Raw genomic sequence first — 16,899 nt, 5'->3', positions numbered from 1 at the left:
TCTGGGAGACCCCCATCACTGACCCCAATCACTTTCTGTAACTGCTGTCAACAGATACACAAAATGAAGAAGGCTTGTTGTAAATGAATCTTTTCCTCTGGCCATTAGGGATAACACATCCGGCTGTTCCTTAATGATTAAAAGCCATTATCACACCCATCGTCGGGTGCAGACGTCAAGTATTACAATACAAGAACAGCAGAGTGAAAACCTCAGGTAAATGATTGCTGTTTTATAGTTGAAAAAGAAGTCTTATCGGCGACCCATTTCCCACTTTAATACCATAATATATATGAAATAAATCCTTTTTTATATTTATTGTGTTAAATATATATAACAGTGAATACTTTTTTCAGTACATGTGGCTAAATATTTTAATTCTTTAGAAAGTGTTGATACATACATATGTGAAGAAACTGAAAGATTGAATGAAAATGAAAAAAAAAAAAAAAAAAAAATCAATTTCTGTTGTTTAATGCAAAACAGCATGGGCGGCTCCTAACATATCACTTTCATTAATGAAAACCAATGATTTGAGATAAAGCTTTCTCCAGTGGGATGTCACTGCTAAAATGTCACTGACATGACATTGTGACTTTTTTTTTTCTCCCAAGCTGTACGTCACAAAGCTAAATATACTAATAAAACAGTGTGCTATATATCAAATCCAGTTGCTGTATTTCTTTTCTTCTCCCCAAGGAAAACTTTCAAATCAGCATCAATGTATTTGTCTGCATTTGTGTGTGGGTCAGGTTTTGCTATCTAAGTAAAACCTGAAACTGCTTAATGAGAACGCTCCCCCATCATCCAAGACAATATTCGAATGCTAAGCTATTTGCTCTGGTACTTAGATCTCAGTTTATTGGTGCATCTTGATTTTTAGCAGTTATTAAAATTTTGATTATTTTAATGTAGGTTATTTTAATTTTAATAATTTTAAATCATGTTATTGCCCACTTGGAAGACCTTTAATGCCTGTGTTCGTGGCCCCAGGTCACTGAAATAGGGATAGGGTTAGGCACTGGCCTAATTTGGGGCTTTTGAGTAAATTGTATCAATATTTACAAAATATAATATATAAACCACAGTTTTAAGACAAATGTAATGTTGATAACTCCTTAACTGTCACCGTCCCGCTAGCGAAAGCTTACAAATTGTAGTTTTCGTATTTGTAGTTTTCTGATTTTCAAAACAAATGACAGAGGAACAGTAATTTATTAATTTGCAACAACAGCATATAACATGTTCAGACATTTATTTTGAAATGTCAATGAAAGTGAAAAATCTTGTTCTTTTTGCATGTCTTTTATGTGTTTGTTAAAGATCGAATTAAAACCAAATACTGCCGTTCTGCCCATACTACTTCTGAATAGGATGTCAGTTTCATAAATTGAATGAACGTTATGGAAATAAATGGTTCAGGTCACTCAAACCATAGGCTATATGGAAATGGAAGAGTCGCCAATGGAGCCTGGATGGTCTCTAGTGGAAAAGTTTGGTTACTGCGCCCAAACAAAATCTTACTGAAAGCTCAATTTTTGAGATATCAACCTAAAATTTAAAGCAAAACTTAATTCGATTTTAGATTTTGGCTTTGATTTTCTTGCAGTTTTAGAGTAAAACAGTTTTGTAAAATATATATTTTATATAAATTATAAGAAATCATATTTTTACATTTTACATTTTCCTAAACAAACTTAAATAACTTTTTTTTTTTTTTTTTTTTTCACTTTCATATTTTTTTCTTTCACTTCTAAAATAATCTTTATAAAAAGATCAAACTTAAGTCTGTGCTCAAAAGTATTCAAAATTTAACAATTTAAGTTGGGGTCTGTTCCCCAAAAATGGGAGTGACAGTTAAGGGGTTAAATAACTTGGATTGATATTACATATGCCGCATAGTTGTTAGTGGGTTAATTATAATATACATATCCAGTAACTTTCTGTAGACCAGGGATGCATTCCAGAAAGCATTAGCTACCGTTCGCTAACTTATAACTTACCCGGGTTATGTTATATAACCTGCTTTCTGGAATACCTCCCAGATGTAGCCTACTATACTTTCTAAATGACAGAAACCTAGAAGTATGCAGAACATGTGCAGAATATGCAAAATAATGAGACAAGAATTAAAGGGATAGTTCACCCCAAAATGAAAATTCTGTCATCATTTACTCACCAAGTTGTTTCAAACCTGTATAAATTTCTTTGTTCTGCTGTACACAAAGGAAGCTATTTTTAGTATTTTAGTTATATTTTGTATTTTTTCCTACTATGGCAGTCAATGAAATTTATACAGATTTGGAACAACTTAAGGGGGAGTAAATGATGGCAGAATTTTTATTTTTGTTTGAACTATCCCTTTAAAGACATAAAGAGCTGCCTAAAATAAAATGTTTCTATTATTTAAAGACCCACTGAAAGGCCCTCATTATTTTGCATATTCTGCACATGCCTTGAAACATGCAGCATTATTCAATGTGTTGACGTAAACAGGAAGACAGGGCGGGACATATCAAACAGCTCCTCCCCTTTTTAAAAAATTGCCAATAGCGTTTCGTTTTTATATCACAGCTCGGCCAGAGCCTTTGAGCTCAGTAAAGCCGCAGTTTCTCCTCCATATCGCTTTGAAATACAGCTTTCTGTGCAGAATTCAAATGGGTCCGATACCTTCTCGGGTATGCGCCGGATCGCGCATATGATTCGCTTTGTGCTATTGTGTCTCTAGACCGGTGTTTTGAGAAATCGAGTCTGATTATGATTCCTGCAAAATCACGTTATGATTTATATTGTTTAAAATGCGTTATAATGACCTTTTAAATTACATGGTTCATATACTAGTATACAACTGCAGCTACAGGTTGTGAAAACAAGCATTTCTCATTCTTACTGTTTTTTAGTTACCTTACGTACTAGCATAGCATACATCTACCCGATTAGCCTGCTAGCTTAGCTTATATTATATTAGGTATGTTTTTTGCTTCCACTATCTGTTTCCAGTTTGTTTCATGATGCAATAGGCATTCATTTTATATTTCAAGCATGTTGTTTGTGCACTTAATATAATAAACATCATACAATAGTAAAAATAGGTTATAATTAGTCAAGACATCACTATAACAACTTTTGATCAGGCATTACCCCCTGGGTCCTAAAGGAGACCCGATTCCTGGGGGGGACTTGATTTCTCATGACACCGGAGCAGACTTTGTGCATGCTGCAGCGGTTCGCGTGACATTAATGTGAGACCAGACTTCATTCGCCCCAGTGGAAAGCATATTTACACTGAATCATTTCCTATCCTCTATATATAACACACTATATGCCATTCACCATGTAGAAAATAGTAGCCTAGTGTGAACAAGTGACCGATTCTAGCCACAGCTTAAGCATCTATTTATAATGAAGGGGGCGGGATGCTTCACATTCTAGAGAGCATTTGATTGGACAGAAAATCTGATGAGAAGCTGAAGTGCAGAGTGATGTCATCAAAATCATTAATTCATATTGGCGGAAGTGAGAGACTGCAAGTTTTGAATGCTTCTTCTAAATGCTAATTTTGTCATTGGTTTGGAAAACACTAGCTTATAGATAACAGTAAGGCTAACACATTCATAAGCCCAAAAAACTTTAATTTTAATTTCATGGGGACTTTAACACCTATACAAACGCCCATGAATGACGTCACCATGTGTGGGCGGATCTATGTGTGCCAGTGGTTTAAATAATTACAATTTATTAATTTACAACAATACGTATTAATTGTAACTCATGTAAATTGCAAGTCACCACCCACCATGTATAACAGACGCGAATTTATATGTTTTTGTATCTTGAAAAATAATAGAATAGTGTTATTTTCCAACTAGCAAAACGTTTGATGCATATGCAGGCAAATGAGTGTCCTCTCACAGGAGGGACGTGTTTTAATAAATGCAAATATTTTCGGAGATGTACAGTCTACGTTTTACGATTAAAGGCGAATCTTAAAATAAAGGGTTACTGGTTTCCAGCTCCAAGTGTGGGCTTGCCTATAGTGAACAGATGACCGCACTACAGGAGAAAGGGTCGCTTGCAGCCAAGTTTACATACTGCGAAGCGTTTTGCTCCGGAGCGGATAGAGGCACCAAATGCTGCGGCGCACTGCAACGGTCATTATGAGAGAAGACCGAGGGGCGCCATGGACAAATAGAGCCTAGATTTAGATGAAAAGAGGATGTTCTTCAAGGTACTTCAACCACAAAATGTTCTCCTCGTCTTAATGTCTCATTAAACTATCCAACATGTCTTTTCCGCATACCTTTGTGATCCATCCCGAAACAGAACCGGTTTCACCTGATCCTCCGCTATGATCGCGGCCAGTGCGTTAGCTCAACAAAGGCGATCCCGGTATAGAATCGCTACGGACGGTCTGTCACCATCGGTAAGGGACCCGCACACCTCTTTTATTTTCAATTTTAACCGTTTCGCTTGGTGGACAGCTGCCAGATATTCTAGCTACCCTGGAGTCCGTAGAAGGAAAGGGCTGGGATGGAGAAGTGTTGTCGCAGCTGTATGCCATGCCTGAAGAGGTTATGGGACTGGATATGGCCCGAATTTCACTATCCGAACGTCGTTCGTCCGGCCGAGATCCGCACCGTTTCAGGTGATATTCGGGTCCCGGCTCCTAAGAAGAAGCCGTCGCAGCTGTACGCGGCTCTGTTCGACTTCGAAGCCCGCAGTGAGGAAGAGCTGACGGTGAAAGAAGGGGACAAACTGTCTGTCATAGAAAAGAGGGGAGATTATGTATTTGCCAAGAAGCTGACGGGATCCCTGGAGTCCGGACTGGTCCCTGCTAATTATGTGGCCCTAGTACAGGATGAATTCGCTAACTACAAGTAAGTGCTGAGATATTATATTAGTGAGATGTTTTATTTCATTTAGAATATTCATTATATTTTATATAAAATTATTACTCTGTCATAGTCAGCCACTAGTCTTTTCTAGTGCACAGTTTTCCTAGAGTTGAATGAAGAGCTTGACACTATAGGCTACTATACAGTAGGCTACACGTGTCAATGGTTGAACTTTACAATTATTTAGCTATCTGTTGTTTTCATACTGGGCTAATATTGTCTACCAATACACATCACATGAACATTGCATTTTAGATTTTCATTAACATGATTTTGTTTATAAAGCCCCGTAGAATTATTTCAGGTTTAAGAGCCTTATAATTGGGTTGTGAAAAATGGTCAGTTTTTGGGGAGTCATTACACCATAATTAGAGGGTTAAATCACCCAAAAATGATTAATTACTCACCCTCATGTCGTTCCAAACCCGTAAGACCTTCGTTCATCTTCGGAACACAAATTAAGATATTTTTGATAAAATCCAAGAGGTTTCTGATCGCACAAAAAGTATTTTCGTCTTTTCATAACATTAAGGTTGAACCACTGTAGTCACGTTGACTATTTTAACAATGTCTTTTCTGGACCTTGAAAGTGGTAATTAAATAGCTTTCTGTGGGGGATCAGAAACCTCTCTGATTTCATCAAAAATATCTTAATTTGTGTTCTGAAGATGAAGCCCCGAATACCCTGTCCATTATATCACCAAAAAATCTAGTGGTTTTTTTTTTAAAGTCTTTAGTTAATTGACGTTTGGCTAACGGCACTAGACTAGTCCCACCAAATATTGCGTAAGACGAACCTCGACAGATTGCGCCCTGAAAATCACCTTTGCACTAATTCTGTAGACGTTGAAATGTCTTAAAATTTTGAATTCTCTTAAAATAGACACTGAAAACCATTTAATAATTCACACTGTAACAATAAGGTCAATAGGTTAAAATATTTCTTTGAAATTAGCAGTGCGCCTAGTCTGGGTTTTACATGAGCTCAGCCAAGGAAGCTTCATATCCCTGCACTGTCTCGTTTTATTCACAATGGCCTTTGTCCATGTGAACAATGAGCTGTGCACTGCTTTCTTTTAATTGCGCTATCCTTTACTACTATTTGGTTGCTGCTATAATGGGGTCAGTCAATTGTCCTCACTATAAAGACCTCCTAAATAGTGTTGACAGGTAACGGGGTTGCTATGTCAGAGTTGCGTGTGTTAGTGCACCTGTCACCTGCCAGTTTCACTGAAACTGAAGCACCATGGGATTGTGCTAACCAGGCATGTGCACCTGCCGCACCCATGTTTAACATGGCAACTCTTTGAATGACGCCACAGTGTTTACTGTGACAAGGTGAACATGGTTAATGTGGGCAAAATATGAGCTGTTTCTTTCTCTCACTTGAATAAATTTGAGCTAATAAAGGGCATAAGAGTATTAAAGTGTAATAAATGTAAATGAAATAAGGGAACCTCCTGACTCTAAACATCCAGTATATTATACAAATAGGTTTTATATGTTCTTGGTGTAGGGTAACAATTATATTGTCAGGCTAATTTGAGTGTTTCTACACAACTCATAACATATATTAAAGAATAATGTATAAAAAATTTCCCATAGTCCCATATTTTATGTTGAAACATCTTTGTTATATTTGTCATAAAATGGTATTGTTATGAAATGTGAAAAAAAAAGTGGCAGATTTATAATTTCATACAAAAATCTCAAGTTTGATGTCCATTATCTGAGATGTTTGTAGTGAGTAGTATTTTATGGTACAGTAGCCTACCCATATTACACACATTGCGTGCTGACATAATTACAGTAGGATTGACAATAAGTATGTGTCAGCAAATGATTACAATAAAATACACTCCTTACTTACTAATGCAATGTCTCTAAGGTAAAAAGACTATTAAGGCACACCGTTCACACCAAGAACGCTAACTATAAATATAAACGATAACTATTTGCGTCCACAACAACGAACGATAACAGTCTGTTTATTCTCACGCTCACGCGCTGCGGTTTCAAAGTGTGTACAACATGTTTTTGCTGTTCTTGTTGCATTTACAAGGCTTTAACCAGCAGATGTCCTCAGCATGCTATGTTTCGAGTGAATAGCTAGCGTAATCTAACAGTGAATTTAGCTGACGAAGTCAATATAGCGGAATAAAAACAACGCCTAGTCTTTTTCACTTCAACTTCAAAGGAAGCAAGACAATGTTGTCGAAACTAGCACTGAATACCTGAGGTAATTTTGTTACACTGTTTGCTTGCCTGGTATGATCTCATCATTAATACTTCTCACCATTTATTCCAAGAGCATGACTGATTGTTTTCCATATATCCATTTTCTTTAAAGTATCTTTGAAAAGGGGGGTTGACTTGTCAAAAAGTGGTGGCTTTTTCTGCACCTCGGCGATTAACTTTTCCGTAATGTCGTTCGCCATTTCAAATGCGCAAGCTCTTAAAGGGTTAGTTCACCCAAAAATGAAAATAATGTAATTTATTACTCACTCATGCCGTTCCAGACCCGTAAGACCTTCGTTCATCTTCGGAACACAAATTAAGATATTTTTGTTGAAATCCGATGGCTCAGTGAGGCCTCCGTAGACAGCAATGACATTTCCTCTCTCAAGATCCATTAATGTACTAAAAACATATTTAAATCAGTTCATGTGAGTACAGTGGTTCAATATTAATATTATAAAGCAACGAGAATATTTTTGGTGTGCCAAAAAAAAATAAAAAATAACGACTTATATAGTGATGGCCGATTTCAAAACACTGCTTCAGGAAGCTTCGCGTTATGAATCAGCGTATCGAATCATGATTCGGATCGCGTGTCAAACCGCCAAACTGCTGAAGTCACGTGACTTTGGCGCTCCGAACCGCTGATTCGACACGCTGATTCGTAACGCTCCGAAGCTTCCTGACGCAGTGTTTTGAAATCGGCCATCACTACATAAGTCGTTATATTCTCGTCGCTTTATAATTTTAATATTGAACCACTGTACTCACATGAACTGATTTAAATATTTTTTTAGTACATTAATGGATCTTGGGAGAAGAAGTCTCATTGCTGGTTATTGAGGCCTCACTGAGCCATTGGATTTCAACAAAAATATCTTAATTTGTGTTCTGAAGATTAACGAAGGTCTTACGGGTGTGGAACGGCATGAGGGTGAGTAATAAATGACATTATTTTCATTTTGGGTGAACTAACCCTTTAAATTAGAATGGATTATGATTGGCTGACAGTGTTATCGTTCTGAAAGTGATCCCAACGATATCGTTTCTCTGTATCATTATAGCTGTGGTGTGGACTCTGTTATTCTTTTATATTTATATTGATTTTTAGAACTATATCTTTATCATTATCTTTATAGTTATCATTCATGGTGTGAACGGGCCTTATTAAAATGCATTATTAAAGATTATATTACTAATATTATACCTTAGGCTACACATCAAACCTTTTAGTTCATAATTGTACATGCAGTAGACACAGTAAATGTGCTGAGTTTGCTTTTATCTATCATCATCGAAATAAACTTTTTAATATTTCATAATATCCTAAGGATTCATGGCATTTATGCACATATCTCTTGGTTTTATCTGAATCAGCATTATTAAATGCACAGCACCAGATATGATGAATAAAAATACTTTTATTGTGAATATTTAAAAATGCAAATTTTCAATATGACTATTTATTTATGTATTTTTTAAAATTTGAGCTGGACATGGTCTTGATGGGTTATGAAGTATTTATTCATTCATTCTTTGAGGTATTCAGCTATGCTGTGTGTGTCTGCTTTACAGATGGTACTATGGGAATATAAACAGACAAAAGGCTGAGAAGCTGCTTTTGGCTTCTCAGAATAAAACCGGTTCCTTTCTGGTGAGGATCAGTGAGAGCCACAGCGATGAATATACTATCTCAGGTTTGTTCCCTGATTTCCTCTCCCTCTCTCACACGCACTGTTTCGATTGAATGCCTGGAGACTTACCGCCTGTCCGTATTCCTCTGTTTTTCTCTCATACATCATCTCCGTTCTCATCTTCTTTCTTTTCTCATCTCCCATTTTCTGTCTGATCTGCATGACGACAGCCTCCACTTCATCAATCTTATTATATTCTGCATAAGATATCCATTCTCTGCTTATCCTCCATCCTCTCTCTCTCTCTCTCTCTCGCTCTCTTTGTTTCTTTCTACCCCACAGCTTGTAACACCATATTGGTCTTCCATGTTCAACTGACTAAGCGTTTTTCTGTCTCCACAGGAGAGTAGCGGGTGCTTTTTACCCTCATAATATTCTGTTTAAGGTCTCAAAAACCCCAAGGCTGTTTTAATAGCCGAAAAATATGTGTTGATGTAGCAGGTTTATACTTAATAATCTTTTACTAATGTTAAAATCAGTTGATCTTGTTAAAATTGCTTATACACAGTATTTCCAATTGTATAACATGCTTCTAAAGTCCTCCACTAAAAAATTTATTTTACTTACATTTGGGTATATTTTTAATATAAAATATTTTTTATTTTTTTGGCATTATTCAAAAAATTGGTTTCCAGTCACATTTCTGAAAACTACATATCTACTTTGTCATAAAACAGAGGGATTCAGCTTCAGTATAATATAATATAGTATAATATAATGCAGTATGATTAAACTGGCCTAAAGCTGGGATTAATGAGATGAGAATCATTTTAAAATAATTTGATGGGAAGATAATAGATTTATTTATACTATATTACATTTCTAAATTATTATTTTATATGTACCTCATTGGAGCTTCTGGGACCATATAAGCAGTCAGTCTCAAAAAAACGAGTTAAAAATTGACAGAGTCTTTAAAAAAAGTATGTTCCAAAAATATTTATGTTGGAAAATCCTTAATTTTTCTTTGCTTCACAGCCAGAAGTGAAAATAGTGTCTTCCATTTCCGTATTCATCGCTCAGCAATTGGTGCTTACTTTGTATCTGACAAGATCTCTTTTGGCACTCTGGATGAGCTCATCAGATACTACCAGCACAACTCCAGAAGTCTGGGATGCCCCTTAGACCAGCCGTGCGTACAGCAAGTATGACACTCTTAATATTTAATACACACATTCATGACTTCTTCATTTTAGACCACTTTTTGCTATGAAACTAATGCTTATAAATAGGTGTTCCATCTCATGGGTATCAGTTCTGCGTTAGAGATCTAATTAGCCATATAGAGAAGCAGTCTTTTTCTGGAGAAGTGGCCCTTGGTATGCAGTGGTTAGTTTGGTTTTCTAATCTCTCCTTCATCTTAATCAGCGGCTTTGCCCAGAAATACATTACAAGAGTTGTTTTTTTTCTTGCGCTCTGTCTGGGTTTGGCCTCAGGGCGATTGTCCGCTCTTCTCTCCTCTTTTTCAGGGAAGACACTGAGGCTGAATAACAGAGCGCATGGACACACAGTTCCACTGAAATAAACACCTTCCTAAAAAATAAAAAATAAATGGCACGCCAACCTTTTGCAACATTGTTGCTGGTATTTTTTTATGATTTAATTTATTAATTTTTACAATTCAGGGAGTTTCTATATAATAAATCCATTAATTAGATAATGCACATTTCAAACATCTTCATTATGCATCATAATCTAAAGACCAATTAAATGGAATCTGAAATCTGTTGCTATTATAACAATCCCTTCATTAAAAAAAAAAAACTCCTATATATGATTCACTGAAATATTTTGTGTAATTCAAATGTATTGTGTACTGTAATTCTGTTAAGTTGCCTGTCATTATTCAATTATTCAAACAAAATGCCAAATTAAATTGTGATGATTCATGAATTTTATTTTTATATTTAATATGCAAAAAAAGTATATAAATAATAATTAAAAATGATATTTTTACATATTCTGCAAAAATCAGATGATAGCTGGGATGAGTTTAACACGAGAGGCTTCTTGCCCCATAGTAGTTTTCATCATTTTTAATTTTGTGCTATAAGAAATAAATGAGTAGATGCTTCCATTTATTTCCTTTATTGCTATATATGTACATGCTAAACCCATATCTGAATGTTAATGCAGTAAATGCATTTTGTTCTTAAGGGGCGATGTTTTTCACCCATCTTACCTTAAATAAGAATGTTCATAAAGCCCTAACCCTAAAATCTGGTTGATTGTTTCAGAACCAACGAGGATGTAGATCCACAAACATGTTGTATTTGTCAATATCACGGTCACTATCATTTCATACTGTTTCAGACACATGTGTCATGTAGTTACGTATTAATGTAATGTAGCACTTGTTTTATTTAAACAATAAATTGTCACAATATTAAAAGCTTACTTTTTCCCTTCTAAACAGTCAAACATACTACAGCACATTTTGTATGTTCATACATGACTCCTCTGTGGAAATAGTTTAACCAAATCTTCTGATGATTTGTTTTCCCAGTGAACTTTCTTGGAAATGCAAATTGCCTCCATTCCTTCTCTCTTTTCGTCTCTTCTGCCTCATTTTTATGCTGTTAACAAACTATAACCACTCTCTAACCTCTCTAGTTTTATGCTCAACATGGAACGCTGGGTTTATAGCAACATGTGATGTAGGGGAGAGATTCTGGGAAGAGTTCTCTTGTAACATTTGTTGCATCTGTGTCCGTGTACAGAGGGAGTTGTTTGACATGGAGCCATGGGAGCGGCCGAGGGAGGAGTTCCAGCTACTCAAGAAGCTCGGGGAAGGCCATTTTGGAGAAGTCTGGGAAGCTGTCTGGACCACAAAGCAGCAGAAAGTGGCCATCAAGATGCTCAAACAAGGTGTGACATCACATAAGATGGAATGTTTTAAAGTGAGACAAACTAATATTACAAAGCATCACAGAATTTGTTAAATCAATCTCTAATGCTGATGTTTGTGCAGTTGTTTTCGCCACAAAAATTGTCTTTCTGGGCCATCTGACCAATTAGAGCAGAGTAGACCAATCACAACAGAATCAGAGCAGAGTAGTCTCACTGAAAGGAGGGGTTTAGAGAGACTGAATCTTATTGAGCTGTTTCAGACACTGTGAGAAAGAGGTGTTTCCGCAATATATATTTTACGAGAAAATTAACCTTTGATGCATATAAACCTATAGTAGAAGCCTTTAAAATAGCATAATAGGGACACTTGAATTGGGATGTTGTGATAAAGGAAAATTAACAAATATGATTTCCATTCTTAAAGTTAAATATTTTATGTAATATACCAAGACATATATGAGGATGTGAAAATGTATTTAAAAAAATGCATGACAGGAATGAGCCAAAACTGAAATCTTCTCATACAGTGAAATCTAAACATAGGGGTTATGTAATGTTGCTGTGTAAGCATTCATTTTATTCAACACTGAACAAATTAAAAAATACTCACAATTTTTAATGTTGTTTGGCATTTTTAATTGTTTGGGTTTTGTTTCAATTTCAAAACACTGTCCATCATCTGGATCTGCATCAAATCCTGAGACAAGGATCATTGTCTGTACACAAAAGGTTTTTAATAAAAAATATAAACGGATAAAGGAGATTCTTGATGTGTTTTTACGTTCAAACTTTTGTTCTCTCCCTCTGCCCTGTAGAGGACACAAAGGTGGATGAGTTTGTGAAGGAGGTCCACGCACTGAAGAACCTGCACCATCCGAAACTCATTCAGCTGTTGGCTCTCTGCACACGAGGAGAGCCGGTCTACATTGTCACAGAGCTCATGACTAAAGGAAGTCTCAAATCATACCTTTCTTGTAAGTGTCACCTCCCCTCCCTGTTGTGTTCAGTAATGGTTTGTACACTGCACCTGCATGTTTATGTATGAATAATGTACTATATAATATTGCACAAGATTACTGTATATGGCCTCGGCATTTCGTGCAATGCATTTTTGTCTCTTATCAGACGATCACATCTGCACTCAAACATTTATGGCATTATCTGACCACAGTGTTTTACGGTTAGAGTTCAAAAGTACATGAGGTCATCAAACACAAAAGTGTTTATATACCTGACACTAAACTTACTTCCTACTTTCTGTCAACCAACTTCTTAAAATAAAATGACATTTACCCCCGGTTTCACAGACAAGGCTTAAGCTAGTCCCAGACTAAAATGCATGTTTGAGCTGTTTTAACTGAAAGCAACTTGTACTGACAGATCTTAAAATATGCCACCATTTATAAAAGATACTTAAATATCCTAATTGAACTAAGGCTGTCTGTGAGACCAGGCCTAAATGTTTCATTTTCTTTTCTGTAAATTAATGCATCATTCATTGAACTGAAATCATATTTTAAGCATAACAATTTGACTAAAATTGGAATTGAAAAATTAAAATACTTTTCAGAATGCCTTGGAATTAGTTACCTTCCCCTTTTTTCTTTAATGACTCAAGCTGCATGAAATCCCCAAAATGAAATCCAAAGCAGGGTTATTATCATTAACTAAAACTAAAAGTAAATAAAAAATAAATTTTTAAAATTTAAAAAAACAAAATGACAAAAGCTAAAAACTAAAATTAACATGAAAACTAAAAATATAAAAAATAAAATGTAATTCAATTAATAAAACTAAAATAAAAACTAAAATAACACTGATTCAGAGAGCATCTTGACTGTACAAAGAGTCACATGATCAATGTCACTTAGTAATACTTATTTGAATAGTGGCCTAGAAAAGCTGAATCTGCAATATTTTTTAAAGTCATAACTTTTATTTATTTATTAAATCATAAAACATTTTTTCAGTTTCTTTCCAGATATACAGTCAAACCAAAAATTATTCAGACATTTTTGATATATTTTTACTAGTGGGTGCAGGACAATATAGTTAATTTAAGTGAGAATAGCAAAATAAAGTAAACTGTGACATATTATACCCAAAAATTCTTCATACAGTGGGCTACCAGTAAAATTGATAAAAATTTGGAACCAAAAATTATTCAGACAGTTTGACCTGATCATGTTTTTCTTAAGTGTTATCTGACATAATTAAGATTATTTTTTTCTGACACAGTTTAACTCTGAGATCTTGTCATATTTATTAGCATTTTTTAAACAAAATAGTGAATAAACTGTATTAATGAATGAAATGTTCAAGGTGTCTGAATAAATCTGTAAGTTATATTTGGAATCCCACATTTTCAATGTGATCTCATACATGTGGACCCTTTTTCACTGATGTTCCCAGTGAGCAACTCTCTCTTTTTCCCTCTCGTTTCTTCCTGTAGCACCGGAAGGTCAGGTGTTGACCTCTGCTCACCTGATCTACATGGCTGGTCAGATAGCAGAAGGAATGGCGTATCTGGAAGATCGACACATTGTCCACAGAGATTTGGCAGCTCGAAACATCCTGGTTGGAGAAGACTTGGTGTGTAAAGTGGCTGACTTTGGTCTGGCTCGCATCATCAAGGTAATGGTCGGATGTCAAAGATGTTGCTGGAAATATGCATATAAAATTGATGCTTGGTATGTAATTATGTGTTTGTGTGTACTGTGTAGGATAGTGTGTATACAGCTAGTAGAAACACCAAGATTCCTGTACGGTGGACAGCTCCAGAAGCTGCTCTCTACCAGCGTTTCTCTGTCAAATCTGATGTCTGGTCCTTTGGAGTGCTGCTGTACGAGATGATGTCACGTGGAAAGATGCCGTATGATGGTATGGCTCTCTGTTTATTAATTTTTTTGTTCCAGAAACACTAAATGCCTTCCATATATTATCTTTCTTATACATCGATCAGGCATAACATTATGACCACTAGCAGGTGAAGTGAATAACACTGATTATCTCTTCATCACGGCACCTGTTAGTGGGTGGGATATATTAGGCAGCAAGTGAACATTTTGTCCTCAAAGTTGATGTGTTATCACTGATAGTTCCTATAGTGCTGGTTTAGACCCTACTCTGAAGTAGGAGCTAATTAAAGCCTCGTTTGCACCAAAATTACCTGGAACAATTTGTACCAGGAACTTTTTTCCCAGGAACTTTTTTTCCCCCAGACCTGTTGCTGTCTGCATTTCTAAAGTACTGTGAAGATAAGTCCGGTGATGTAGGACTGTGCGTGACTTTCCAGTTTCCGCTGAATTTCGTCCTCTGCATATAAGCTTAATAAAGCCTGAAGCTCGTCGTTGGTCCGTCGGTCGTATTTTTAAACTCCAATGTTGATTTGAATAGCAATCAACTCTTACTGCACGCACCGCAACAGACTTTAAAAATGGTGGTTGAAATAAAATGCTGCGTGGAGTCAACCAATCAGAATGCTGCGTGAATTCAACCAGCACCCAAGTCCCACCCCCGAAAGTTCCTGAACCTTGAAAGTACTACCTTGCGAGCAGGGACGTTTTGAGGGGAGAATTTTTACACAGAACTTTATTTAGACCCTGGTATCTGCAGTCTAAACACACCGAGTACCACCCCAAAGTTCCTAGTTCCTGGGGAAAGTTCCTACGGTGGAAACAGGGCTTTAATTCCCCCAAAAGAAGTTCCTAAAATTAAAATCGTTCCTAGTTCCTGCAGTGTGAACACAGTAAAATATGGGTACTTCACCCAATAGTTCTAGGACCTATGAAAAGGTTCCTCTGGTGCGAAAGCCCCTAATGTTGTGCCTGATCGGTCTATACATCGGTCTATTAAAAGTTTGGGGTCTCTTATGTTCACCAAGGCTTAATTTTTTATTTATTTATTTTTTTATTAAAAAAAAATACAGTAAAAACAGTAATATTGTGAAATATTATTACAATTTTAAATAAGTGGTTTCTATTTGATATATTTTAAAATGTAATTTATTCCTGTGATATCAAAGCTGAATTTCCAGCATCATTACTCCAGTCTTCAGTGTCACATGATCCTTCAGAAATCATTCTAATATGCTGATCTGATGCTCAAGAAAAATTTCTTATCAATGTTTGAACGGTATATATCTTCTATACATTTGCCACAGGGAAGAATAATAAGGAGGTGTTGGAGATCCTGTCATCGGGTTACAGGTTACCGTGTCCAAATCGCTGCCCCCCAAACATCTACCGCATTATGATGGAATGCTGGCACGCGGAGGCTTCCAAACGGCCCTCGTTCCACGCCCTTCACAGTCAGCTGGACAATATCTACTCCAGAATCTACTTCAAAACCATTGAGGTGTAGAAGAGGTGGACTGAAAGGGAGAGTGAAGAAAAGGTTTGCATGGACAACAGTGCAGATAAGAAAGACTCTCTTTTTGATTGCTTGTGTTAATAAAGTTATGTGCAATAATAAATGCTTGTTAAAGAGTATAAAAGATTCCATGAGAGTGGAAGAAAGGAACGGAACTTGTAAAAGAGGAAACGTGCATCATCTTAATCTGACAGGGCCAGATTATCTGTAGCTTGTCATAGCGATTCCTGATCATCAGTGGATCAAGATATCGAGCACTGTTATGCACCATCATAATATGCATCATTCGCCCTGCACTTAAGTTTATTTTGCGCTAAAGTTGATCTGGCCCATTCAGTTTCTGTAGCAATAGGAACAGGAGAATATTTAATCTGATGTTTTCAGATCGGAGTTTATGTTTACAAAAGATTCACCTGCCAGTGTACAGACAGGTGTCGAGACGGTGAAAACTACGGCCGTTATAATTTATAACTGCTGAGTGTCTTTAGCCTATGTGAAGGCAGGCTGCACAAATAACTTTTCTACCAGGTACACGATCGTGTAACTTAAACTGTGGTTAACACAGGAGCCATATGACAAAAGCTACCTGGGTAGGTTTCCTCATGATCGGTTTCGTAGAAATCACATCCATGTCAAAAGTCTGTTGTCTTCCAATGGATTATACAAAATGAATTCTTAAAATAACTCTTGTAAATAAAGTATTTTTTCAGTATACATGTTTCTGCTGTTTCTTGATCATTTGTTTGCCTAATATGTAACCCGACTTTGAGTTTGACCAGAAATTTGCAAGCATGCTGGTAGCCTGTAAAGCAATTAACCTCAAACAATAAAGAATGCCTGTTTAGCCTATA

General features: G+C 36.2%; 1 protein-coding gene across 1 annotated transcript; it reads left to right on the top strand.

The window, feature by feature from the left end:
* Positions 1–3,363: 3,363 nt before the first annotated feature.
* Positions 3,364–16,899, top strand: srms (src-related kinase lacking C-terminal regulatory tyrosine and N-terminal myristylation sites). The gene is made up of 8 exons (XM_051879000.1): positions 3,364–4,877; positions 8,709–8,830; positions 9,806–9,972; positions 11,548–11,695; positions 12,493–12,651; positions 14,130–14,311; positions 14,401–14,557; positions 15,840–16,899. The coding sequence occupies exons 1-8, from the start codon at positions 4,531–4,533 to the stop codon at positions 16,037–16,039; spliced, it is 1,482 nt and encodes a 493-aa protein (XP_051734960.1). The 5' UTR covers positions 3,364–4,530; the 3' UTR covers positions 16,040–16,899.

This window comes from Ctenopharyngodon idella, chromosome 22, assembly GCF_019924925.1.
Source record: "Ctenopharyngodon idella isolate HZGC_01 chromosome 22, HZGC01, whole genome shotgun sequence".
Taxonomy (NCBI): domain Eukaryota; kingdom Metazoa; phylum Chordata; class Actinopteri; order Cypriniformes; family Xenocyprididae; genus Ctenopharyngodon; species Ctenopharyngodon idella.
This window is presented reverse-complemented; position numbering and strand designations above follow the sequence as displayed.